This window comes from Crotalus tigris, unplaced genomic scaffold (genome assembly GCF_016545835.1).
Source record: "Crotalus tigris isolate CLP2741 ecotype Arizona unplaced genomic scaffold, ASM1654583v1 scf7180000017685.4511686, whole genome shotgun sequence".
NCBI lineage: Eukaryota > Metazoa > Chordata > Lepidosauria > Squamata > Viperidae > Crotalus > Crotalus tigris.
The window spans coordinates 1,720,508-1,746,342 of NW_024096565.1; the positions used below are offsets into that span (position 1 = coordinate 1,720,508).

Consider the following 25,835-nt stretch of genomic DNA (forward strand, 5'->3'; position numbering starts at 1 on the left):
TAGCCTGACTTTACTGCAGCCAACACCTTTAGTAAAAGAAAGCTTTGCTTTAACCCAGTGGTTCTCAACCTGTGGGTCAGGACCCCACTTGGGGTCGAACGACCATTTCACAGGGGTCGCCAAACAACGCAGTCCACCATTTTTTCCCCTTTTACTTAATTGTGCTACTCCCTTTTATTCTATTGGCTTTTGAAAGCCAATAGAATAGACTCTCTTGAATAAAGTCTAATTCTATTGGCTTTCAAAAGCCAATAGGAATTGTCCAGGCTGTCTCTGCCCTGCTGAGCCCGCCAAAAGTCCCATTCTGCAAATGGTGCTGCAAGTTGTCTACAGCGAAGGCGAGCTGTCTGGAAGTTTCCACCCCTCCCTGCTGAGCAATTATTAAAAATGTAAGTAAAAGAGGGCCAGGGGTGGGAGGTGGCAGGCTGGCGGGCGCAGGGAGGGTTGCTGGCTCACGTGGGGCCCGGCGGGTGCCTTACCTCCCTTGGGCTGGGCCAGCTGGTGGTCCAGCCAGTGGTCGGCCTGCGCCGTCTCTGCCACTTGCCAGCTATGCCTCGGCCGGCGCAGGGGACGGCACCATGCATGCGCGGCGCTCCCGGGCAGGGAAAGTCCTCGACTTACAACCAGTTGGGTAGTCCTCGACTTACGACTGGTTGGGTAGTCCTCGACTTACAACCGGTTGGGTAGTCCTCCACTTACGACCAGTTGGGGGTCACGGCATTAAAAAGGTTGAGAACCACTGCTTTAACCAAATGAAGTCAAGGATCTTCCTTTCCTAAGGAATCAGATTGGGGCAGGTCTGACAGCCAGATCTGAGGATTTCTTAGTCCCGGTAATTTTCCTTCCTCCCAAGCTCTCCCCCCTTGGTCATCTTGGAAGTGTCCATTAAGGATCAAATTAGGTGTTTTGGTAACAGTTCCGGATTTTGGCGCTTCTTTGGATGGGCATTCTGCAATCCATTCCCAGGCGTGTGTCTCTGATTCTCTCAAGCTCTGTTCCAGGCTGGCACCTCTGGTTCCTCTCGTTCTGTCATCCGCCCTCCCTCTATCCCTTGCTTCTCCCTCCCTCCTTTTATGGCAGATGCCACTGAAGCAAAACAGGACCGAAGCGATGCAATGGCAGACCTGACACTTGCACTGGCTTGAAAATTCCATGTTAAACAATTTTCCTTTTAAAAATGTTGCATTAAATATATAGTTTTCTGGTCAAAAGCTCAGGAAAACTAACCAAATCCCACATTTAAGGACTTTTATCTTCATAGATAACTATAAACTGCACTGAATCCTAAGTCTTTAGTTTGTAAGACCATGTTTCTGATCTGAAAAAATACAGTATAGTAATTTTTAACACTGGACATCAAGTAAATTTAATAACTATTGACCCATTGCGATGCCCCTCTAGCCTTGTCTCTGTGGTCTTGGTCTTTTTAACAGTTACTCCATATAACTGATGCCCACTAGCTGTGATATATCAGGATATAAAAGAAAAGGAGTTGCCCTTTGGTTAATTCTTTAAGGAATCAGCCAAAGGCATGGCACCAGGCATTGTTCATAGGCTTACTATTCTCAGGATCAAAGCCTCTCCTGTTCCCACTTCTTAAATGCTAGGAATTCTTTTGTCCTCAGCCTTTCTTATGGTCCAACTTTCACAGCCATGCATAGCAACTGGGAAAACCATGGCCTTGACTATAAGTATTTTTGTTGGTAGGGTGATGTCTCTGCTTTTTAGTATGCTATCTAGATTTGGCATAGCTTTCCTCCCTAGGAGCGTCTTTTAATTTCTTGGCTGCAATCCCCATCTGCGGTGATCTTGGAGCCCAGAAAAATAAAATCTGTCACTACCTCCATTTCTTCCCCATCTATTTGCCAGGAATTGAGAGGGCCGGATGCCATGATTTTGGTTTTCTTAATGTTGAGTTTCAAGCCAACTTTTGCACTCTCCTTCTTCACCCACATCAAGAGGCTCTTTAGATCATCTTCACTTTCTGCCATTAGAGTGGCATCTGCATATCTTAGGTTATTGATATTTCTCCTGGAAATCTTAATTCCAATTTTTGATTCATCTAGCCCTGCCTTTCTCATGATGTGCTCTGCATATACGTTAAATAGGCAGGGCAACAGAATACAGCCTTGCCGGACTCCTTTACCAATTTTGAACCAATTAGTGGTTCCGTGTCCAGTTCTCACTGTTGCTTCTTGACCCGCATATAGGTTTCTCAAGAGACAAATAAGATGGTCTGGTACTCCCATCTCTTTAAGAACTTGCCACAATTTGTTGTGATCCACACAATCGAAGGCTTTTGCATAGTCAATGAAGCAGAAGTAGATGTTTTTCTGGAACTCCCTAGCTTTCTCCATGATCCAGAGTATGTTGGCAATTTGATCTCTAGTTCCTCTGCCTCTTTGAAATTATGCCTGTACTTCTGGAAGTTCTCGATCCACATACTGCTCGAGTCTAGCTTGTAGGATTTTAAGCATAACTTTACTTGCATGTGAAATGAGTACAATGGTGCGATAGTTTGAACATTCTTTGGCATTGCCTTTCTTTGGAATTGGAATGTAAACTGACCTTTTCCAATCCTGTGGCCACTGTTGAGTTTTCCAAATTTGCTGGCAAATTGAGTGTAGCACTTTTACTGCATCATCTTTTAAGATTTTGAATAGCTCAGCTGGAATACAGTCACCTCCACTAGCTTTGTTCTTGCTCAGCTTTCCTAAGGCCCCTTTCACTTCACATTCTAGGATGTCTGGCTCGAGGTCAGTGACCACTCCATCATGGTTATCAGGGATGCTAAGCTCGTTCTTATATAGTTCTTCTGTGTAATTTTGCCAGCTCTTCTTAATCTCTTCTGCCTCTGTTAGGTCCGTCATTTTGCTCCTTTATCATGCCCATCTTTGCATGAAACGTTCCCTTCATATCTCCAATTTTCTTGAAGAGATCTCTGGTCCTCCCTATTCTATTATTTTCTTCTATTTGTTTGCACTGTTCATTTAAGAGGGCATTCTTATCTCTTCTAGTTATTCTCTGGAATTCTGCATTCAATTAGATGTATCTTTCTCTTTCTCCCTTGCCTTTCGCTTCTCTTCTTTCCTTAGCTATTTGCAAAGCTTCCTCAGACAGCCGTTATGCTTTCTTGTATTTCTTTTTCTTTGGGATGGTTTTAGTTGCTACCTCTTGTACAATGTTGCAAACCTCCGTCCATAGTTCTTTAGGCACCCTGTCTATCAGATCTAATTCCTTAAATCTATTTGTTACCTCTACTGTATATTCATCAGGGATATGATTTAGTTCATACTTGAGTGGTCTAGTGTTTTTCCCTTTTTTCAATTTAAGCCTAAATTTTGCAACGAGAAGCTCATGATCTGAGCCACAGTCAGCTCCTAGTCTTGTTTTTACTGCCTGAATAGAGCTTCTCCATCTTTGGCTGCCGAGCATATGGTCAATCTGATTTCTGTGTTGACTGTCTGGTGATGTCCACATGTAGAGCCGTCTCTTGGGTTGTTGGAAAAGAGTGTTTGCTATGACTATTGTATACTCTTGACAAAATTCTATCAGCCTGTGCCCTGCTTCATTTTGTACTCCAAGGCCAAACTTGCCTGTTATTCCAGTTATCTTTTGGCTTCCTACTTTAGCATTCCAATCCCCCATGATACGGACATCGTTTTTTGGTGTTGATTCTATTCTATTTCATCCTCTTCAGCACCAGTGGTTGGGGCATAGACTTGGACTACTATGATATTGAATGGTTTGCCTTGCATTCACACTGAGATAATTCTATCATTTCAGGGATTGTATCCCAGTATTGCTTTTCCTACTCTTTTATTGACTATGAAGGCTACTCCATTTCTTCTGAGGGATTCTTGCCCACAGTAGTATACCTGATGGTCCTCTGAATTAAATTCACCCATTCCTGTCCATTTCCTTGCCAGTGGATCACATTTTGTCAGAACTCTCTGCTATGACCTGTCCATCTTGGGTGGCCCTGCACGGCATAGCTCATAACTTCATTGAGTTACACAAGCCCCTTCGCCACAACAAGGCAGGAATCCATGAAGGAGTATGGGTGATATTTCTTGCAAAATTAGAAAAAAATGAAGGAAAAAAAATCATCCCACTTAAACTTGCATGGCACATAAAAGACTTTTACTCTGAGGACAAGTTATAATAAGGTTCACTTTTCTGCATTCTCTTCTCCTTCTTTCTTGTCCAGTATAACTGCAAGATTTGAATCTTAACCACAATTTGTAGAAGCAAAACAATTTTTAATGTCTATTTGAGTTTTAATAAATAAAAAGAGTGGCACTAAGCAGAGGCAGAGTATCTTTTCTTTTTAATGAGTAATCAGTAGCAATGGAAAATATTATAAACAGCTGTTAAGCTAAAAACCTAAGCAAGTTTCAATCACAGCACTTGCCTCTGAAATTAAACATTGTTTTGTATCCCTATTCATGCAGGCATACAGTGTTGTATGTATTGGTGGAGTGGGGTAGCTAAGTAAATGAGAGAATGGTAATCTAGTTTATAATTCAGGTTTGTTTTATTTAGCTCCCAGATCACTTACTGAAAGTGTTTTGCTTCTTTCATTCAGAAAGGAGCTTTGTCTAATAGCCTGTTCTGTTACGTTCTCCTTTAATTAAACGAACTCAATATAATATACAGAGGTCAACTTTTCAACTCAACTAATAATCATCTATCTATTCTTAGCTAAGGGCTCTAAATATATCCTAAAACAGGGCTACTTCAAGTAGTCCAACATGGAGGATAAATGAAAAAGAAAAAGCAATCTGGAGAACAACAGGCATGACGACCCTAATCTGTTCACTCTGGCAAAAGAACAAGTAGTATTGTCATCTGTAATATAATTGATGACACTAGAAATGGCTGCTGGTGAATTTATTCTTCAAAAAAACCTCTACTGACTTACATCTTTTGCAAACTACGTTGTTCTGCTGGATCTCAGTTCAGCTATGCTGGAGAGCTTACCTGGTTTTGGGTGGAATAAGCATCTGTTGTTGTGAAAATACTCTTTACAGCTGAGTTTATAAAATGTCACATATTCTGTGAGAATATAATAGCCCATTTTCTGGCTGAATGTTTTCACAAGATTTGTACCTCCTCTCTGATGATTTGCTGCTGTGAATTTGACACAGAACTGTAGGTCTCAAATGGTTTCACCTGGAGATGACCCCAAAGATATAAATCCCAACTGGAAAGAGGTAGAAAACTGAGATATTTAGCAATTGTGACTAGCTGAGTTTTCTTGGCCCTCCATTCCTAACCCAAGAGCTCCACCTTTGCTGAATTTCTTCATGGATCTTGGTGGCCAAGGAGAGGCTCTGGCCCATAGGAGGAGCCAGTTTTGAGCCCAGGCTGGTTTTTGTCTTTGTCTGAACCTGCAGAAGGCTGGCTGGTCATAGCCCTGGGAAAGTTTCAACCCCGAAACATAGGAGAATGCCCCAGAGAGTACAGGTAGTTCTCAACTTACAACAGTCCATTTAGTGACCATTCAAAGTTACAACGGCACTGAAAAAAGCAACATGACCATTTTTTACACTTATGACCATTGCAGCATCCCCAGGGTCAGGTAATTAAAATCCAGATGCTTCACAAATGATTCACATTTATGACAGCTGCATTCTCCTGGGGTCATGTGATCCCCTTTTGTGACCTGCTGACTAGCAAAGTCAATGGGGAAGCCAGATTCACTTAACAACCATGTCCCTCACTTAACTGCAGTGATTCACTTAACAACAGTGGCAAGAAGGGTCGTACAATGGGGCAAAACTCACTTAACAAACGTCTCACTCAGCAACAGAAATGTTGGGCTCCATTGTGCTCATTAGTCGAGGACTATCTGTATTTGGGGGGGGAGGAGGGAGGGAAATATACTTACCTAGGTCTCGGACACACCTGTTTTACCTATTTGTACAGTTTCTCTACACGTGCATGATAGAAATCTTGCCCTGTGGGAATCTCACCCCAACCTGCTGCCAATATTCGGAATAAATCAGGCGTGACCCCGTCCTTTTCCTGCGCGGGTGCCATCGTGGAAGAGAAGGCCGCCGCGGCCGCCACTCCCGGTCGCTTCTGGCTGGGCTGCCAAGACAGGCCAGCTCTCTGCTCAGAGGCGCCAGAGGGCCACCGCCGGGCGCGGGGCGAAAGTGCGGGCAGTGAGGGCCGAAGGCTGGCAGCCCATTTGGAGACGCGGGTCTCGGTCTCTCTCTCTCTCTCTCTCTCTCTCTCTCTAGCCGTCGAAGCGGGTCCTGCCCGCCGGCAGCGCCACCTCACGGCCGGGATTGGACGGGAGGCGTGCCTCCTTCCCCCTCCCTCTCGGCCCGGAGGATGCTGCGCGGGTGAGAGCTCCGCGGGGCCGCGGCAGCCGGCTGTGCTCAGTCGGTCGGCCAGTGGGGCGCAGGTAGGAGGCTCGCGCGCCCTCGCCGCCCCGCTCCGTCCCGTCGGCCATGGCCAGCGCGGTCGTCCAAATCCTGGCTTTCCTGCTGGTCATCTCTGGCTGGGTGTTGGTGTCCTCCACGCTGCCCACCGATTACTGGAAGGTGTCCTCCATCGACGGCACCGTCATCACTACGGCTACTTTCTGGGCCAACCTTTGGAAGACCTGCGTGACCGACTCCACCGGGGTGTCCAACTGCAAGGACTTTCCCTCCATGCTGGCGCTGGACGGTCTGCAAGGCTCCCCTTCTCTCCCTCCCTTCCCTTCCCCTCGGTTAAACTAGTGGTGTCCGCCTTGCCTAGTGGAAGGGGGGGCCGGAGGTATTCCGTATCGTACGCGCTGCTCTCCTACAAGGAGCAGGGTGAGGTGTGTAGGGGGGGTCCATTCAACCAGCGAGCGATTGGCTCCAGCACCTCCATCTCAAATCCACTTTAATTTAGATGATCACTGGAATAACGGTGTATATTTGCTGCCGTGTGACTTGATTGCTTTGTCTCCTTATTTTTTTGAAGTTGATAGTAGAAGAATTGGTTGAGGATACAAACATCCTTTGCATATTTAATGTCTAAATTGTAGTGGGTTAATTTTGTTTTCATTCTAGTTAAGGTTCTTTTTGAAGAGAACCGTTTCTTTCTAATTATTGTCTGCTTTCCTGATCGTCCTCTTTCCTAAAATGTAATGTCTGTTTGCCTTGTTTTGGACTTGAGTTGCTAATGAACAGTTGCTTTTGGCTCTAAAGCTGCACTTGCCCATTAAAGCATCTCAGGAATTTGCCTGTCACAAGTTCCTATCTCAGTGCCATGGATAAATCAATACAAAACCAAGTATCTGAAATGTCGGTCTTTTAATTACAGCTCTTATTCAGGTAGTCTTCCACTTAAAACAGTTCATTTAGTGGCCGTTGAAAGTTACAATGGCACTGAAAAATGTGACTTATGGCTGTTTTTCATAGTTACGACCTTTGCAGCATCCCCAGGATCATGTGATCAGAAGTCAGATGCTTGGAAACTGATTCATATTTATGACCTTGGCTGTGCCTCAGGATTGTTTGATCCCCTTTTGCGACCTTCTGGCAAGCAAAGTCAATGGGGAAACCAGATTCACCTAACAACTGGGTTACTAATTTAACAACCACAGTGATTCACTTAACAATATGGCAAGAAAAGTCGTAAAATGGAGCAAAACTCAACAAATGTCTCACCTAACAACATAAATTTTGGGCTCAATTGTGGTCGTAAGTCAACTGTAACTGATTGTAGATGATTTTAAAAATTCCTTTAGATGTCCACATCTTGGGAAAAAAGGATAAGATCATTTCTGGCATGTCAATCTTGCCAGGGATATTTTGATCACTCTTTTCCTCTTAGGCATATGCAGATAGGCTGGGAGGAGCAGGAAGGTGGTGCAACTAAATGAACTGTTGAAAGTTGAAGACTACCTGTATTAGCTGGAGCTGAGACAGGGAAAATATAGCTCCTGGAAGAAATTAGCCTCAAGGCCCCATCATTACTACCCATAATACCCCAAAATTGCATTGCTAAAATTTTATGTGGCTAATAATTATGTGGTTTTCCGTCTGTTGGGGGCAATACTTAGATCATATATTTTAGTTTTAAGTCATACCTCCAAATTATTGCTTTGGATAGCGAGATTATTTGGATAGTAGGATATTAAATGATAGATGATAGATCAGTGGTTCTCAACTTTTTTAATGCCGCGACCCCCCAACCGGTCGTAAGTCGAGGACTACTCAACCGGTTGTAAGTCGAGGACTACTCAACTAGTGCAGCAGCGTTTGCAGAATGGGACTTTTGGCGGGCTCAGCAGGGCAGAGACAGCCTGGACAATTCCTATTGGCTTTTGAAAGCCAATAGAATTAGACTCTCTTCAAGAGAGTCTATTCTATTGGCTTTCAAAAGCCCATAGAATAAAAGGGAGTAGCACAGCTAAGGAAAAGGGGAAAAAAAGGGCGGACTGCGTTGTTTGGCGACCCCCGTGAAATGGTCGTTCGACCCCAAATGGGGTCCCGACCCACAGGTTGAGAACCACTGTGATAGATAGATAGATAGATAGATAGATAGATAGATAGATAGATAGATAGATAGATAGATAGATAGATAGATAGATAAACTGAAAATTCTGATTCTTATCCTACCGTCACCCTGCATAATTTAAGAGAGTACACTCAAAGTAAACAGCCTGAAGCCCCCTCAAAACTAAAAACTAGGATTGGTTGATAAATGAGGATTAACTTTTAAGTTGTCATATGAAAGCGAAATCTTTACTATTCTTCTTGGTGCAAAATAGTTTAATTTTGTTTTAAGAGCTATTCTTTTTCAATCATAAATACTTCAAGAGTGGTAAAGTAATTAATATGCTGATTATTTAAATTTAGTTTAGCTTAGCATTGAATAACTTACTCAGCTTTTGTATTGCCAGAGGTAGAGATAGTGAGTTTATGACAGTCTTTGAAATATTAAAATAGCTGCATACATTTAAATGATCTTTCCCCTCTCTTGTAGGATTAAATATGAAGATATTAAATTTAAGTAAATATTAATGTATTACCAGCAGTAGCTCCCGCTACTGATATTTAAAAATTCAATCCATCTAGATTTAGCCCACCTTTATTTCAGCAAGAGTTCACAATATAAGAGTACTGTACTTAATTGTTAGATTTTTATTTATTTTTTCACATCACTTATAAAGAATATTGAGGATCAGCTATGTTGTCCACAGGTTATGTAATCTATTTTTTTCCAGTTAAGACTTTTTAGAATCATCACCATCCTATAGTTAAAATACCATCCCCTTTTATTCTGTTTTAGATGAATTCCTGCTCTGATCATTTGAGGCAGTGGAAATACTTTTTTGCCCCAATCTATAAAGGAAGAAAGGGATTGACCTATAGAACCTGAGAATGATGGGTTTTCAGTATAATCCCTACATTTACAGCATACTTTCTCTGCCTGAATGGGTGAGATGGAGACAGTTCCATAGATAACCTGAGCCCATGCCATGTAGGGCTTTAAGGGTCATAACCAACCCTTAAATTGGACCTGGAAACATACCAGCATCCAATGCAGCTCATACAGCAGAAGTGTTATGGCACCATCTTTTAGAGGTCCAGCATTGCTCATGTAGCCACATTCTCTACTAGCTGAAGCTTATCAAACTTTCTCTTATGCTTGTATTACTTCTGCAGTTGGTTGAGTCTTTGCAATTCTTTTTTTAAAAGAATTGTAAAAGGCATAAACAGGAATACAGGAAGTGGGCTGGAAAAAGTCACTCATCTGTTCTTCTCACCACATAACACCAGGGGTGTCCATAAGTTGAGGAATGACCATAGCTGCCCAAAATACACAGGTTGCCATCATGTAACATTTGAAGTTATACTCTTGTGGCTTCATACTTTTCACATGAGGTAAACTGGGGACTGTAGTCTGTGAAATGCTGCTTATAAGTGCCCATTAGACTAATGCAGAGGTAGGCAACCTTGGCTCTTTTATGACTCATGGACTTCAACTCCCAGAATTCCTGAGACTCAGGAATTCTAGGAGTTGAAGTCCACGAGTCATAAAAGAGCCAAGGTTGCCTGCCCCTAGACTAGATTTCTCAACCCCAGCAGTTTTAAGATGTAGGGACTTCAATTCCCAGAAGTGAAGAGTTCTTGGCTATGGAGTAATCCATTATCTTGGTGAGTTAATTGCCTCCATTTTCCAAGACAGTAGAAATCTTCTGGCATATGGAAAGAGCTACTATTTCTGTTTTCTCCTCTCATCATTTTGACCTGAACCATGTGAAAATATGCCCTGTTAGTATCTTGTGTTTCTGTATAATAACAATAAAATCAGTCAATCAGAAGCTCGTGGTTTGTTTGACATGGCAGATTTAGAAGATTGCCAATGCCTCTTTACAGGAGGGTGAGGCTGTGTTGAGCTTTCTTATGAAGATGCCTTCTCTGAATCTAGTGGTTCTAGACCAGTGGTTCTCAACCTTTTTAATGCCGCGACCCCCAACCGGTTGTAAGTCGAGGACTACTCAACTGGTCGTAAGTCGAGGACTACTCAACTGGTGCAGCACCATTTGCAGAATGGGACTTTTGGCGGGCTCAGCAGGGCGAGACAGCCTGGACAATTCCTGTTGGCTTTTGAAAGCCAATAGAATTAGACTCTATTCAAGAGAGTCTATTCTATTGGCTTTCAAAAGCCAATAGAATAAAAGGGAGTAGCACAGCTAAGGAAAAGGGGGAAAAAATGGTGGATTGCATTGGTTGGCGACCCCCGTGAAATGGTCGTTCGACCCCAAATGGGGTCCCGACCCACAGGTTGAGAACCACTGTTCTAGACAGCTATCATCCTGTTTCCAGCCTCTCTTTTTTTACTACTAGCAGACTAGCTTCATAGTACCCTAGAAGAGGATTATTTGGACTCTAAATGTGAATGTGATACCATCAGTGACTCTCTTGGGTGTCCTCTGCCAGGATATGGACTAGGAGAATGTGCCCCTCTTGGACCTCTCAGCCACCTTTGATATTATCAACCATGGGTCATCTGCAGGGCTTGGATATGTGAAGCATTATTTGCAAAGATTTTATTCCTTCTTTGCGGGGTGGTTTCAATGTGTAGTAATGCTTGAGGAGAATCAGCCTGATATGTGAGAAGTTGCACAGATCAACCCTCTGTCCCCTGTTCTTTAACATCTATGTAAACCTACCAGATAGGATCATCTGACAATTTGGAGTACAGTTTCACCAGTATGATATAAGAGCTATCCTAACTGAGGAGAGATGCCGTTAGTGTCCTTTCCTGGGCTTTAAGGATGGGAGAGGACAGTGTAAAGCTAAGCTCAAGAGTTGTTGCTTGTACATCAGGATTTCTTGTTGCAACCAGTGATGTCTCTTGACAAGCAGACACTAGTCATGGAAGAACAGGTCTGCAATTTGAGAGCCCTTCTGGAAGAGCAGGTAGAAGCCATGGCCAGAAGGACCTATGTCCAGCTTCCAGGGTGTACCAATCACAACTGTATCTAGAGCAAAAGGATCTGGCTTAAAGAATTCATGTTCCTATTACTACCCGATTAGATTACTGCAATATATTTCTCATAAAGCTGCTTTTAAAGAAACCTCAGAAATGGTAATTGGACTGGAATGCAGCAGTCCATATGCTTCCTGATTCCTGTCATTTGCAGCACATAAACCCAAATCTATAGGCCTTTTATGTCTTGGCACCTGGTCTGCCAAGTTGCAACCAGTATCAGCCCAATACACAGGTAGTCCTCCTTACAACAGTTCATTTAGTGACCATTTGAAGTTACAACAACAATGAAAAAAGTGACTTATGACCATTTTTCACACTTATGACCATTGCAGCATAACCCAAGGTCATGTCATCAAAATTCAGATGCTTGGCAACTGACTCATATTTATGACAGTTGCAGTGCCTTGGGGTCATGTGATCAGCTCCTGCAATCTTCTGACAAGCAAAGTCAACGGGGAATTCAGATTCACTTAACAAACCGTGTAACTAAGTTAACAACTACAGTTGTTCACTTAATAACTGTACCAAGAAAGGTTGTAAAATTCATTTAACAAATGTTTCACTTAGCAACAGAAATTTTGAGCTCAATTATGGTCATAATTTGAGAACTATCTGTATGAAACCAGGGAAATACGACTTATAGTCCCACATTTCTGAGAGGTTTGGGGATTGAAGCTAGAAGCAGTACAGAAGAATTTTGGAGCTGATTCTTGTTAAAGATCAAGCTGTCCTCTCCTTGATAGCTTTTAGGAAAATGTTAAAAACTGAATTTTTGTAGAGAGTTTTTTCTATAAATCTATATTTGGCGTCTTCTTGATTGTTTTTTCCCCTTGCTTGTTTTTTATCTTTATTTTTGTTGTTATATTTAATAAGTGTGTTGTGACTTTATCCATCTTTGTTATTTTGATTGCTTTTTAATCTGACGATGGATGTTTTAATTTTTGTTTTGTGTACTCTATGTGAGTTGCCAAGAGTTGTTTGATTACAGCAGTGCAAAAGTTTGATTCCTAAATACATAAAAGGCAGAGGCTGCTGGATAAAATTTGGAGGCTGAGATTTTTCATGATCCCAGTACCGCCACTCTCATTTATAAGGTTACATACCGCTAATACTGTATAGTTCAGAGAAATCCTTGACATTTCCATTTAAGCATCTTAGTAAAGCATCTGAGCTACTATTAATTTTTTTTGTAGTAATATGGAATTTAGATCGTTCTCATTACTGTAGCTAAAAATTAAGATTATGATTTGTGTTCATGGATAACAAAAATATGTTGAACAATATATTTTTCATTATGATTTTCAGTCTCAGCACTTGCAGTTTATGTTTCTTATCATGTTTAGATAGATGACACATTTTTCTTGATACATTAATGATGCTGGCATCACCTTAAACACAGTCATCACCAAATTTTAATGAAGCATTTTTGTAAGGTGATGCAACTACTTATATATTAGCATTTTGAAAGACCTTTCAAAATTGATGACAGTTAAATTGTAGATAGGAAACCAAGAAATAAATGAACGGATTATACTTTTACTCATTGCTTACTTTGGTTCATATTGGGTAATATGAACCCAAAATGGGTTCATGTTGGGTAATATGAATCCAATACTCTTTCTTGGAAGGTTCTTAATTAAATCTTTGAGTCTCTGGCATGAGGTATAAATCATTCTTTTGCATGCAGATGTTCTAATGATACTGTGAAATTATATCAAAATATATCCCAAGTTTATAGCACCAAATGTAGGGGCAGAATAAGACAAATTACAATTAATTTATAAAACACTAACCAATATTGTTTTATGGAATGTTTGCTTATAGTAATGTTTTAAACAGAGGATTTACTTTCACTTATACAGCTGAACTAATGCACAAAGTGCCCATCTTTTCTTGAACTTAGGTGAATTGCTTCCCATATTAATAACTTGTGTTGATTTTTTTTCCTCACTTTTAAGAAAAAATTATAATTCTCAAGAATAGAACTTTCCATAATTTAACAATATAGTTTTGACCCTGGTCTCCAGGCAAACAGAAAAACAGACTTAACTTTCTTTTGTATCATTTCCTGCAGTTGTCTTTTTTTAATACTACATATATTTTTTTCCTCAATCTACCCTTGTAAGATACAATTTTAGTTGCCTGACTATTCTTACTTTGACCTCTTTTGCATCTCTTCATTTTTTAAAAAATATTTCCTAAAATGTGGCAGTCAGAATTACTCAATTTTATGTTACTTACCTTACCAGCAGAGAATAGAGTAGAATGTGTGGTAATCTGGAAAGCATATATCCTTAATGCAACTTATCTCTGCTCTTTTTATGCCCCGTGCTGACCTAGTTACAATTATAGTTATAATTTCCACAATTGTCTTTACTGATACTATTGTAAACCAGGAATTATTAAGCATTATTTCTAAAACTGTTCTTTTTTTTTTTAAAGAAACCATTCTTTCCCAACCCTTTTCTACAACTAGCAAACGCATTTTGAGCTTTGTTTTCTATTGCATTTTAGTCCAGCTTCTTAGATGTATATTCACTCATATCTTTTTCTAATGATATGTCACTTAGACAATCGTTTTGTTTTTTGTGTACTGGGATTGTCAGAGTCAAAAACAATGTTGGAAATCATTATATATTCTTTTGATTGAATAATAAAATGTGTACGATGGTGTCTTCTTCTAGATCCAGTCACATTTGCTTTTTGTTTATTTATGGCTTCTGCCACTGCCTGGAGATGCTTTCAGGCAAAGGGAATGTACTGTTGTGTTAGTTTTAGGCAGATTGACCCTTGCTATCTTGTGATACTATGAACATTGTCCTCTGTTTGAGAGGTAAAATATAGAGGTCTTCACCTCGTCCTTAGGGTAAATTTGTGAATTCCCAGAGAAACTATGATTGTGAATCAGAGACTTACCTAAACCTTGAGCCTTGAGGGGAGGACAGAACACCTGGAAAGAAATTCAGTTTCTTTCATCTGTATAAAGAAGGATAGGCAAGCACAGTCTTCTAAGAGTTTTACAAAACAGAATTTCTGCACGTGCAGTTTTATTCTCTCCTGTCTGAAAACTTGGACTTTATAAATACAAGTGTCAGAGTGCAAGTGCAGTAACAGAATTCTGCTCAGAAGGATTTATATAATCTGATGCTTTCCAGATATGTGGATTATAAAATGCGTATTAGATTCCTACTAGCATGTTCATGAATGGTTGACAGAACTCGTAGTCCTGCACAACTGAAAGTTACTGTAAAATTATGACTTACCATGACACATCTTATCTCTGACAATTCCAAGCTACACAGTGCAACCATGTTTTATAGTGGATCAATTTGAAGTTCATAAAGCATCTAGAGGTGGTATCGTTCTACTTTCAGATGACATGCTTAACTCTTACAAAACTATAATGTTTAAGAAATTGACCCAATGCAGCCAATTGTGAAGGGAACCAGTGAGTGAATGGAAAGCAGTAGTAGTGCAGTTCATTCACCACTTAAGTTTTGATTAAATATGAGGTAAGATCCAACCCAAATTGTAGGAGTAAGAGCCAGCTTATAAAATTCATTTCTAACTTTATAAAGTCCCAATCAATTTATATTTGATAAAGGCTATATGTAAGATCATTTTTCCCTTAGGTATCCCAAAAATCTAATATAAGGTGGATGATGGGTAGAGAGGTCTCTTTATAAGTTTCACCCCATTTATTTGTAAGCATTTTAATTCTCTCAAATATTTAACTCTCCAGTTACTCTGTTATGAATCTAGTATTGTTTTTATGATTTCGTTTTGTATATTTATATTCTGTTTCACTTCCATGTAAACAATTTTATGCTGGCAGAAGGGCAATAGAAAATATCTAAAATCAAGAAACAACAAGTATCTTCAAAGTCCTGGGTAATTGAATAGGTTTTATCAATTTAGCATATTTAATCCATTAAGGAAGTTGCTCTACAAGTCAATTAACACCTGTTAAGGTGTTTGTCTTGCCATTCATGGCTTTGAGAGATGGTAGGATAACATCTCCTTCCAAGATCTTGTCTGATATTTGTGCGTTTAGTAGAAACTATGTTTGTTTGTTTATTTATTTATTTATTTATGAGACTTATATACTGCTTTAAGTGCAAGCACTCTCTAAGCAGTGTACACCAGTAAGCAATGTATATATATATATATATATATATATTTACATTGCCCCCAACAATCTGGGTCCTCATTTTACCTACCCCGGAAGGATGGAAGGCTGAGTCAACCTTGAGCCGGTGAGATTTGAACCGCTGACCTGCTGAACAGTCAGCTAAAGTGGCCTGCAGTACTGCACTCTAACTGCTGCGCACCTCGGCTCATGTTTATGTTTTGTTGAACTGTTGATTGTATCATCTGTAGTCTTCTGGACTAATATCCTCCACTTATATTAATCAGTCACACTGTTCTGTAGTTGAGAATGAGCTCTTTTTGTTAGCAGTTGAAAAAAATTCTTCAGTCATAATAGCTAGCTTATAATACGATCATTTTCATGCTAGAGCAGAGGTCTCCAACCTTTCTGGGCTCAAGGACCAGAGGGAAGGAAAACAGCTTCAAAATTGGTGCGCGCATGCGCGCACACACGGGGCCATGCACACTGGTACGGCACTAACAGCCCAGTTCATGCATGCAGCATGCACTGGTGCCGTGCCCATGCATGAACAGCCATGCACCCCCCAGGGTGGCTAGCAGTCCGTTCACACATGCGCAAATGGGCCACGCAAACCACCCGGACTAGCAGCACATGTGCAAACAGGCTGCAGACACTCACCCCACGCTAGCATCCCCATTCACGCCCACACACATGCGCAAACAGGGCCACGGGCGCCAGTGGGGGGAATGCACACCCACACATATGCGCACTGGCCAGCCATTTCCGCAGCCTGCTGGTTAAATTTTAATGTTAGAATTTTATTTCTGTTTGTTGTGCTCACTATTATATGAAACTTAGTCAATCATCATATATACATTTTGTTTATTCATAATAGTGTCAAAATAATTGAAGCATTATTAATAAAGAACTTATTATGATTTTGATTCTTCTGTTTGTAAACACTTGTAACTTTATCTTTCTGGATGTGTTTTACAAAACCAGTGATGTAAGAACTGCTACTGGCAGAGTTGTAAGTATAGCATGTAATAACCGCATAGCTCATATTGAGTTTCTTAATATATGGAGTGATAAAAGATGATATCCAGTTCTCTCCTGGTTCCGTTTACCTGTATAAACTGCAGGAATGTTTTGTAAGGGGGGATTGGGTGCTTATTTTTTGGCCACTCCATCAAAGGGTGCCAGCTTCCTTCTTTTTATTCTAATTTATTGTTAAAGAAAGTCATATTACTTCTACTCCCAAGCTGGCACAATTAACTTCAGTTTTGCTTTAGAGTCTTTCTAGGGAGCCAGTGTCAGTGATCATTTTATTTGAGGAGGGAGGAATAAAACTTTTTCTCGTCATCATATTTCTTTTTTTGTCTGTAGTGTCAAGCTCCAGAGAAATCAGTTCAAATGAGTGTAAAGCTTTAGTGCAAGCTTAAGCTGTCTACAAGAATCTGAGCCACTAATAGTTAAGGGAAATTATCCAGAGATAAGAGAGGAATTCAAGGTGGGCTGGACTTAGATCTCTTGTGGGCACACAGGGATTCATGAGTGATGTTTTTGACCCCTCCCTCAGGTTCAGCCTGGTCATCTCCTACATCTAGGGTCTTGGCATTGACAATATGGTCAACTGGTGGGAGTATGCACTGCATATGACACATTATTGCTACCATAGAGAATAAATTAGTGGAATAGGGTTTTTTTCAAATTGTAGAATTGAAAAGTTTCTAAACAGATACTTTCTAATTGTGTTTACTATGCCTTTTTTAAAAAAATTGTGAATATAAATGATATTCTGGCTGCTAGCCTCATTACAAGACTAGCTTTTTAAAATGTGAGTGAAATCCTGCGACAGATTGATTTAATATGATTGATATTACGTAAGTGAAGATTAATATTTAATTGGTTAATATTAATTATATAAAAACAGCAATTCCTAGTTCACTTATCTCTATCAATGCTGATTGGAGTTGATGGGGAGTGGGGTTCAGAAACATCTGGAGACTCTTCAGGTTAAAACACAATAAAACATAAGGGCTGCACTAACTGTGCTTTAAAAGTCCCGGTGACCCCCAAAAGCGAGCATATGAAGATTTTGGCAGTTCAGATTTTTTCAGCTAGATAGGGTAGCCCAAAATACATACATGATACATGTAAATGCGTATAACTACATAGGTACACATTTGGTAGTTCCACTGGTATGGCAGTGAGATAGCAATTAGAAGCATCATGGTTGGTTGTTATATCCCCAGTAGGGAGCATGTATCACCAAAGAGCCAGGCTAAAACTGTGATTTCCACCCAGCTACTTGCACTTATAAGGATTGCTCCATGTCTTGAATTGGCTGGGCATCTCTGCCATATTGTTCATATGGGCACCTTCCTTCCTGTCTTTTGGTCCACTGCCTCTGGACATTTGATCAATCCTGCTTTAATACAGGGGCTGCGCTTATGGTATAGTGAACCACAAAATACTCAGTCACATTTTACTTTAATATTATGTTAAGGTGACCAACTTTTTTACAATGAAAAGGAGGACACAAATAAATTGAAGAAAAAAAATATCGTAAATAAAAGAAACATTTTATTCATTGCAACAATAATACAGAATACACTATAATATAATAAATGCAGAATGAGCCCCACGACTCTCAAAACACCAGCCGCGCCGGCTCCGGCCCCGGGAGGCAGCCCACCATTGACACACCCTGCCTGCAGTTGCCCCGCCAGCACCACTGCCCACCCTGTGCAGCCCTGTATAGAGCGGGCCCCGTGACTCCACAGCACGGGGCCAGCCGGCTGCCGCTGCCTCTCACACCCCTGCCCGCAGCAGCCCCGCCACCCCTGCCTCTTGTGCCTGCAGCCATTATTGCCCTAGCAGGGCTGAAGATCAAGAGAAACTTGCCGTGGTGTCGCCGCTCCAGTCTCCTCCAGATATCTTTGGGACTAACTAGGAGATGGTGTAGTTGGGTAGTAGGGAGGGGTGCAAAGTTCCTGCCAATTTGCCTTCGCTGCAGAAACTTGCAGGTGCAAAGTTTGCTGGCCACGATCAGCAGCAATTCCTATTGGCTTTTGAAAGCCAATAGGGGGAGTAGCACAGCTCATGCAAAAGTTGAAAAAAAAACATAAAAAAGGTGCCGGAACGCCATTCTGAGCGTTCTATGAGGGGAAAAAAGCCCTGCAGATTAGTCTTCAAATATCAAAAAGGAGGACATGTAGGAGGACACTTTTTGAAGGAGGACAGAACTTACAAAAGGAAGAATGTCCTCCCTAAAGGAGGACGGTCGGTCACCTTAATTATGTGAATCCAGTCTATATTGTTAGTTAATGGTTCAGTGTGCCCTATGAATTGGATTGGATGTACATTCTGCACATTCTTTTCATACTGGCCATGTGACTCTGGTATGTTTTGCTTGTGAGAACTAATTATGTCCTTCCTTCTTTACTTCTTACTCTATTGTTTGTGAAAAATCACATGCTGGCATGTAAATGATGGGTGGCAGCCATTTTGTTATGCTTGGGGTAAATCTTTACCATTTTGCCCAGGAGATATAGCTATAAATTACCTTGAAAGGACCTCTGGGTAAATAACTTCATGCTCCAGCACATTTAATGTCTCAATTAGCTACTAACAATGCCAATAAATTAAATGTGTCGGAAAATAATGACTTCCGTGTCTAATTTTGACCTATATAAGTACTAAAAAAAAAGTTACAAAGAAAGATCTCCAAGAACACTGAACATCCATTTTTAGTAATAAAAACTAGGTGTAGGTAACTTTTCACTTCTTACAGAATCTAGCTTAACAGCCATGTCCAATGCTCCATCAGGTATAATGTTATTTCCTGTGTTGTTTCTTATCTAGAAAAGCACAAAAAAATAAGAATGTGCTCCAGCCCTATATTTATGATTGAAATTAGGTATGTGCATTTACAGTTAACTAAAGGCCTTTTTAAACGACTATGCCTCAGTATATAACCCTTAATAAAATATAAACCTATAAAAGTTTAAATAATGGGGAATTTGTTCCGAAATGTGTTTTCTGCAAGGGCACCACCATAAAGAAAAAAAACAGTCTTTTTTAAAAAATTATTTTTGTTCCTTCTGTAACAATTTAATATAAATAAGATAAATGAGAGATTAGTGCTAGAAAGTGTCACTAGCAAATTTTCTAATATTGTTATGTCATTAGTTGGACAGTTTTGACTTGTTGGTTTGGATGTCAAAATGCAGATCTTTATACAAACAACACTCATATATTTATTGGTGGAAAAATGGGAATGGGAGTGCATTTCCCTAGATAGCCTTTTCTGATAGGGGTGGGGGATGACTTTAAGGCAGTGGTTCTCAACCTGTGGGTCGAGACCCCATTTAGGGTCGAATGACCATTTCACGGGGGTCGCCAAACAAGGCTGTCCGCCATTTTTTCCCCTTTTCTTTGGCCATGCCCCTGGCACCCAGTGATGTATAAGTGGTTGGGGGTCACCACAACATGGGGAACTGTATTATGGGGTCGCGGCATTAGAAAGGTTGAGAACTACTGCTTTAAGGGGTGAGTCAGAACTGCAGGATATGAAGTATTGGATGGAACTTGGCCAAAAACTAAACTTGATTTAATTTCATTTGTTATTCATTAAAATTAATGACTACTTTTCAGTTATAGATTTAACAATTTTCTGAATCTATCATATTTTGATCCTCAAGGCTACACTCAAGACCATTGGAGCAATCTGCAGTGGTGGTCTCAGACTGTGCAACTCTAATCTAGGCTGCCCCCATTTATATTACATTTGAAGTTCGCTGTATGAAGTGGTTCTGTTTGCAGTATTTACACATACAGATCTTTCTGTGAAGGGTGGGTCTGCCCTCTTTTTTTTAAACATTCTTCTTCTTTCGCACCAAGAACCACAATCACAAGGCATAGTTAATATGGTCCTGTAGCCTCCTTTTTATATTCCTTGAATGGGTGGAGGAGTTTCTGAACATCCCTTATTTTAATGATTTTTTTTTTTGGGAAGAAATAACTGAGTGACGCTATTACCCCAGGCTTTTAACAGCTTCTGTACATCAAAACAATGAAGTGAAGCTTTCATTTTACCTATAAGGGAAATGCTTTCAGCATTATAAGGGATAATGGCACAACAATAACAACAAAAGTTAGTACAGTCATAGATCAGAATCAAATAATAGAAATGTTTCATCCTCTTGATGTACAAAGAGTAATATATCCAAATTAATTGTCTTGTGATCTGATGGTGTAACTTGGCAATTAGATAATTTTGAGATCTCTGTTCAACATAATAGTAACCTATGTTTTGGTTCGGCCAGGTAACTTTTAAAAAGTATCTGTAGTAGTCTTTATGTCATGTCAGAATATGGTAGAAATATAGAAAATATGTCCTATTGCATTTCATAACTTGTCAGATCTGCCATCTTCAGCTTTGCTGGCATCCTCTCATAACTTGTTGTGGGAGGGAGGAAGGAGACAATTGGCATGTGAAGAGTAGAGATGAGCAAGGCGGGTAGGTGTGTGTGACAGGTTTGATGGAACTCAGAGGTGTGAGAACTGGCCTATTCCAGTCTTCAAGAACACTAAACCTGGGAAAAGACTGTGAACTGTATGCACCAAACATCTGAGCTGTTCCCTAAACACCTATATAGCATGACATTGGACAGAGACAAGGGGGGGAGGGCCAGGGAGAAGGGGAAAATCTGTAATGCTTTGCATGGGAACTTTAGATCTAGCCTTGCTTTTGCTGCAACCCACTAATCCTTAGTAAAAGAACCTATCACCTCAATCATATGGAGTTGAAGGTCTTTATTTCCTAGGGACCTAGCTGGGGTAGGTCTGACATAACTCTGGAACCCTGGAGATTTGCTCCACCTACTCTTCATGCCTGAGCAGGAGAGAAGTTCCACAGCTGTGGAAGACCAATGACTCTCTTTGGGCAGGAAAGATTACTGACTTCTTTACTCCTTTTCCACTTAGCAATGTTATTGCTATTGCTTTTTAAAATCTTTTATAATAGGGGCATTTGTATATCTGTATGTTGCTAGATAATCTCCTAACTCTGAATTCAGGCATCTCTTGAACTCTGAATGAAATTTAATCTAAATCACGTTATCAGTATGGATGCAGCCCAAAACTGATCATAGATAAATTTGCTGACAGTTACTGACAAGAGCTATTGATAATCTATATGGTGAAGTAAATAAATGAACTATTGAAAGTTCATTTAAAATTATGAGGCAAATGAAGATATCAGGAAAAAATGGGTATTTTGGTTACTGCTAACAAAACCCTCTCCCACTTCCCAAATTAGCACTGAGAATAGTACAGAGCGTTGGCAGGAAACAATATGAAAATTATCCCACCATCTAAAAAGTAGCCATCTTTCTTGTGGCCAAGTCTGCTTACAGCAGATCCATTTGTTGAGTAAGGAACAGGGAGAAAATTGCTTTTCCTTTTGGTTTGCTCCGTGCTGTCAGTGTGATACAGAGAATGCCAAGAGATAAATTGAACTTTTGAGTAGGAAACAACAGAGAAACAGTAGGAACATGTAAACAGAAGAGAATATGGGAACAGTGATTATTTCAGTTGTTTGTATTTGGATTACTGTAATTTATATTTCTTGCATTTTTACAAAACACCAAACATTAAATCAATAATACTGGCTGGGTTTTGCAGTATCACATCAAGCTGTGAATTAACCTACTATATTTTAGAACACAGACCATAGTATAACAGAGTTGGAAGGGACTTTGGAGGTCTTTTAGTCCAACCCCCTGCTTGAACAGGAGACTCTTATACCATTTCAGTCAAATAGCTGTCCAGTCTCTTCTTAAAAGCCTCCAATGATGGAACTCCCACAACTTCTGAAGGCAAGCCCTTCCACTGATTAATTGTTCTCACCATTAGGAAATTTCCCCTTAGTTCTAGGCTGCTTCTGTCCTTGATGAGTTTCTATCCATTGTTTCTTGGCTTGCCTTCTAGTGTTTTGGAAAATAGCTTGACTCCCTCTTCTTTGTGACAGCCCCTCAAATATTGGAACACGGCTATCATATCTCTCCTTGTCCTTTTTACTAGAGATACCCAATTCCTGCAACCATTCTTCACATTTTAGCCTCTATCCCCCTAATAATCTTTGTTGCTCTTCTCTGCAATATTTCCAGAATCACATCTTTTTAATGTTGTGGTGACTAAAATTAGATGTATTCCGAGTATGCCCTTACTAAGGCTTTGTAAAGCAATACTAATGTTTCACATGATCTTGATTCTATCCCTGTTAATACAGCCTAGGATTGCATTGGCTGCTGTCACACATGCTTGGCTCTAATTTAAGTGATTGTCCGTTTGGACTTCAGGATCCCTCTCAGTTACTAGCATTGAGCTAGGTTTGATCTAATCTATACCTGTACAGTTGGTTTTCCTTGCCTAAGTGTAAAACCTTGTCTCTACACTGAATTTCATTTTGTTACATAGGGCCCAGTGTTCAAGTCTGTCGAGATCCATCTGGATCTTGAATCTATCTTCTGGAATGTTGGAGATTCCTGCCAGCTTAGTGTCATCTGCATCTATTCCCTCATCTAGATTGTTTAAAAAGATATTGAAGAGTACTGGGCCTAAAACTGAACCTTGGAGTACCCCACTGCTAACTTCCCTCAGTATCGGTGTAGTTCTGGACTACACGTTGAGTATGGTTTGTCAGCCAGTTACAAATCCATCTGGTGATGGTGCCGTCTATCCCACATTTTTCTAGCTTATCAAGACGTAGGTTGTGGTCTACTTTGTTAAATGCCTTCCTGAAATCTAAGTATACAGTACTCTGTCCACAACATTTCACTGGTCCACTAATTTAGTCACTTTGAAAAAGGTAAAATAAGATTTCTTTGGCATGATCTGTTTTTGACAAACCCACTTTGCTTGCTTCTAGGTGTTCACAGATCTGCTGCTTGATTATCTTTTCCAGGATCTTCCCAGGTATTCATGTCAGGGTGGTTGGTCTGTAGTTTCCTGAATGTTTTTTTTTTTTCCTTTTTTGAAGCTGGGAACATCAGCTCTTTTCCTCTGGTAGTTCCCAGTGCTCCAAAAACTTCAAAAGATACAGTAGTAGTTTCAAGACCATGCCTGCCAGTTCCTTCAGAACTCAGTCATTTGAATCCACCTAGAATTAACAGATGTTCTCTTACCTTTTCCTTGCTTATTTTAATTTACATTCCTAGACTTTCTTTTATGGTTCTGTTTTTGGTAGGTTAGGATATATTTTCTCTTTGCGTGAAGACAGATGCAAAGAATGAATTAAGCAGTTCTATTTTCTCTCTGCTGCACATTACTTCCTTGCCATCCTTTCCCATTAGTGGACCGATTAGTCTAATGCTTGTGTGGAATCCAAGGCAGTGGCTGCTTTCACATGACATGCTTATTCAACCCATTTTTCTGGATTTGGACAGCACATGGAATCCTAACATAAGCTGGTCCTGAACTGTCCATACTTGCTGGATTTGCCCAATATTATGGACCTAATGTAGCTAGCTTCTAGTTCAGACTGGTGAGCAGACGGGATAGTATCAGGATAAGTAACTTTAAATTTCTTGCTGCTGCTGCTGCTGCCCTTTATTGCAAAATATCATGTAAACCCGGAATTTAGAGTAAATAAATTATAGGCAGGTGTACTGTATTGTATAACGAAATCACTTTAGGGTGGGATGCAAATGCAGGTAGGGCTGGAGAAAAAAAATGCCTGTTTAGTTTCCTGCTATTTGCACATTACCCACCATTTCCCAGGTTCTTTTCCTCTCTGGACTTGTGTCTTGAGTTCCCTTCTGTGCTTTCCTGCTGGCTCAAAATACATGTGACTTTTTGATCTGACAACCTAAAATCACAGAATTTGCAAAATGAAAGCCAAAAAATACAGACAGGGCTAGAAAATCTTATTCTCTTATAGCAGTATTGTTTTTTATATTGAGAATCTCTTGCAAAATACAGAGAAAATGCCCAACTGTTATGAATATATCAGTTGCAGTCTATGTAACTTTATGTTATTGGAACTTGAAAAAGGGATTCCTCAAGGATTGGATATTTACATTGCTGAAATTAAAAGTAGTTATCTTTGAGCTTCTGAGCTCACTGGATTTTTAGGACCATTATTGTTTCTTTTAAAAAGGATTGGGGGTGGCATTTCAGCTTCTTAAACTAATGTAGATTTATTTCTGGTCTTTTATTGCTTCAACTGAAAACCACTCATCAGTATCAATTCAATACTGTAGAGTGTAGGACAGAAAGAATGAGAGAAGATATAAATACAGTGGGAGCTTTTTTTGCCTGTTTGAAGGCAATCACAATTTGGCCCCATAATATGGTCTACCTACTGCCAATTCCTTTTCCCTTCTTTATAAAGACTATTTTATAAGCAGCTATAGCAGTTTGCAACTGCAAGCTTCAAAATAATTTACCCAATTTGTACCAGCAAGATGTAACTTGAAATCTCTTCATATAAAAATAATAAACCACTTTTCAGTTGAGCAAAAATGTTTCCCAGGCCTTGTAACAGAGAATCAAATGTTTGAAGAGTAAGTCCCTGAGGTGTTAAATTCTGAAGCATGCAGGGATAGTTTGTTTCTGAACTTTTGTGCAGTTGATCAAAAGCAATCATTGAGTGATCCTTGGTGGGGTTTCTGCAGATGTCCTCTTATAAAAGATAGATAGGATGGGTATATAGATTGGTGACAATAATCCAAGCACTGACACAGTGGACGTTGCTAAGATCACTGAACCAATAGGGTGTTAACAATAAAGTTGGGAGCACTTTTATTTCTAGTACAAACTAGTGTATTCAGATTTACATTGCCCCCTGTATCCTCTCCCACCCTTCCCACTCTGCTAGGTACTATGTGAATTATTGCAAAAATCTGTAAGTTAGGGTGGAGATTTGCATAACAGGAATTCGTCTAATTAGAAGAGATAAGAAGAGAGTCTTATATATTCAGGTGACCTATACTGCATTGGAAGTGCTTTGAACGTGCACATTGCTCAACTTTTTTCTTGTATTTTCAGGTTACATCCAAGCATGCAGAGGACTCATGATTGCTGCTGTCTGCCTTGGATTTTTTGGCTCTGTATTTGCACTGATTGGGATGAAGTGTACAAAAGTTGGAGGCTCAGATCAAACTAAAGCTAAAATTGCTTGTTTTGCTGGACTGATCTTTATTCTGTCAGGTAAACATGATCAAAG

The 25,835-nt window shown here is 40.1% G+C and overlaps 1 protein-coding gene across 2 annotated transcripts in view; it reads left to right on the top strand.

Annotated features, from left to right (window-relative positions):
- CLDN10 (claudin 10) overlaps positions 1-25,835 on the top strand; it is a 59,852-nt gene that overhangs the window by 29,622 nt on the left and 4,395 nt on the right. Inside the window, exons 1-2 of one of the 2 annotated variants that reach the window (XM_039337661.1) lie at positions 5,994-6,681; positions 25,658-25,819. In XM_039337661.1, coding sequence (XP_039193595.1) covers positions 6,462-6,681; positions 25,658-25,819 — 382 coding nt within the window. In that variant the 5' untranslated portion in view covers positions 5,994-6,461. Of the gene's footprint in view, positions 1-5,993; positions 6,682-25,657; positions 25,820-25,835 lie in introns of those variants that run through there. The other variant, XM_039337662.1, reaches the window with a different exon arrangement.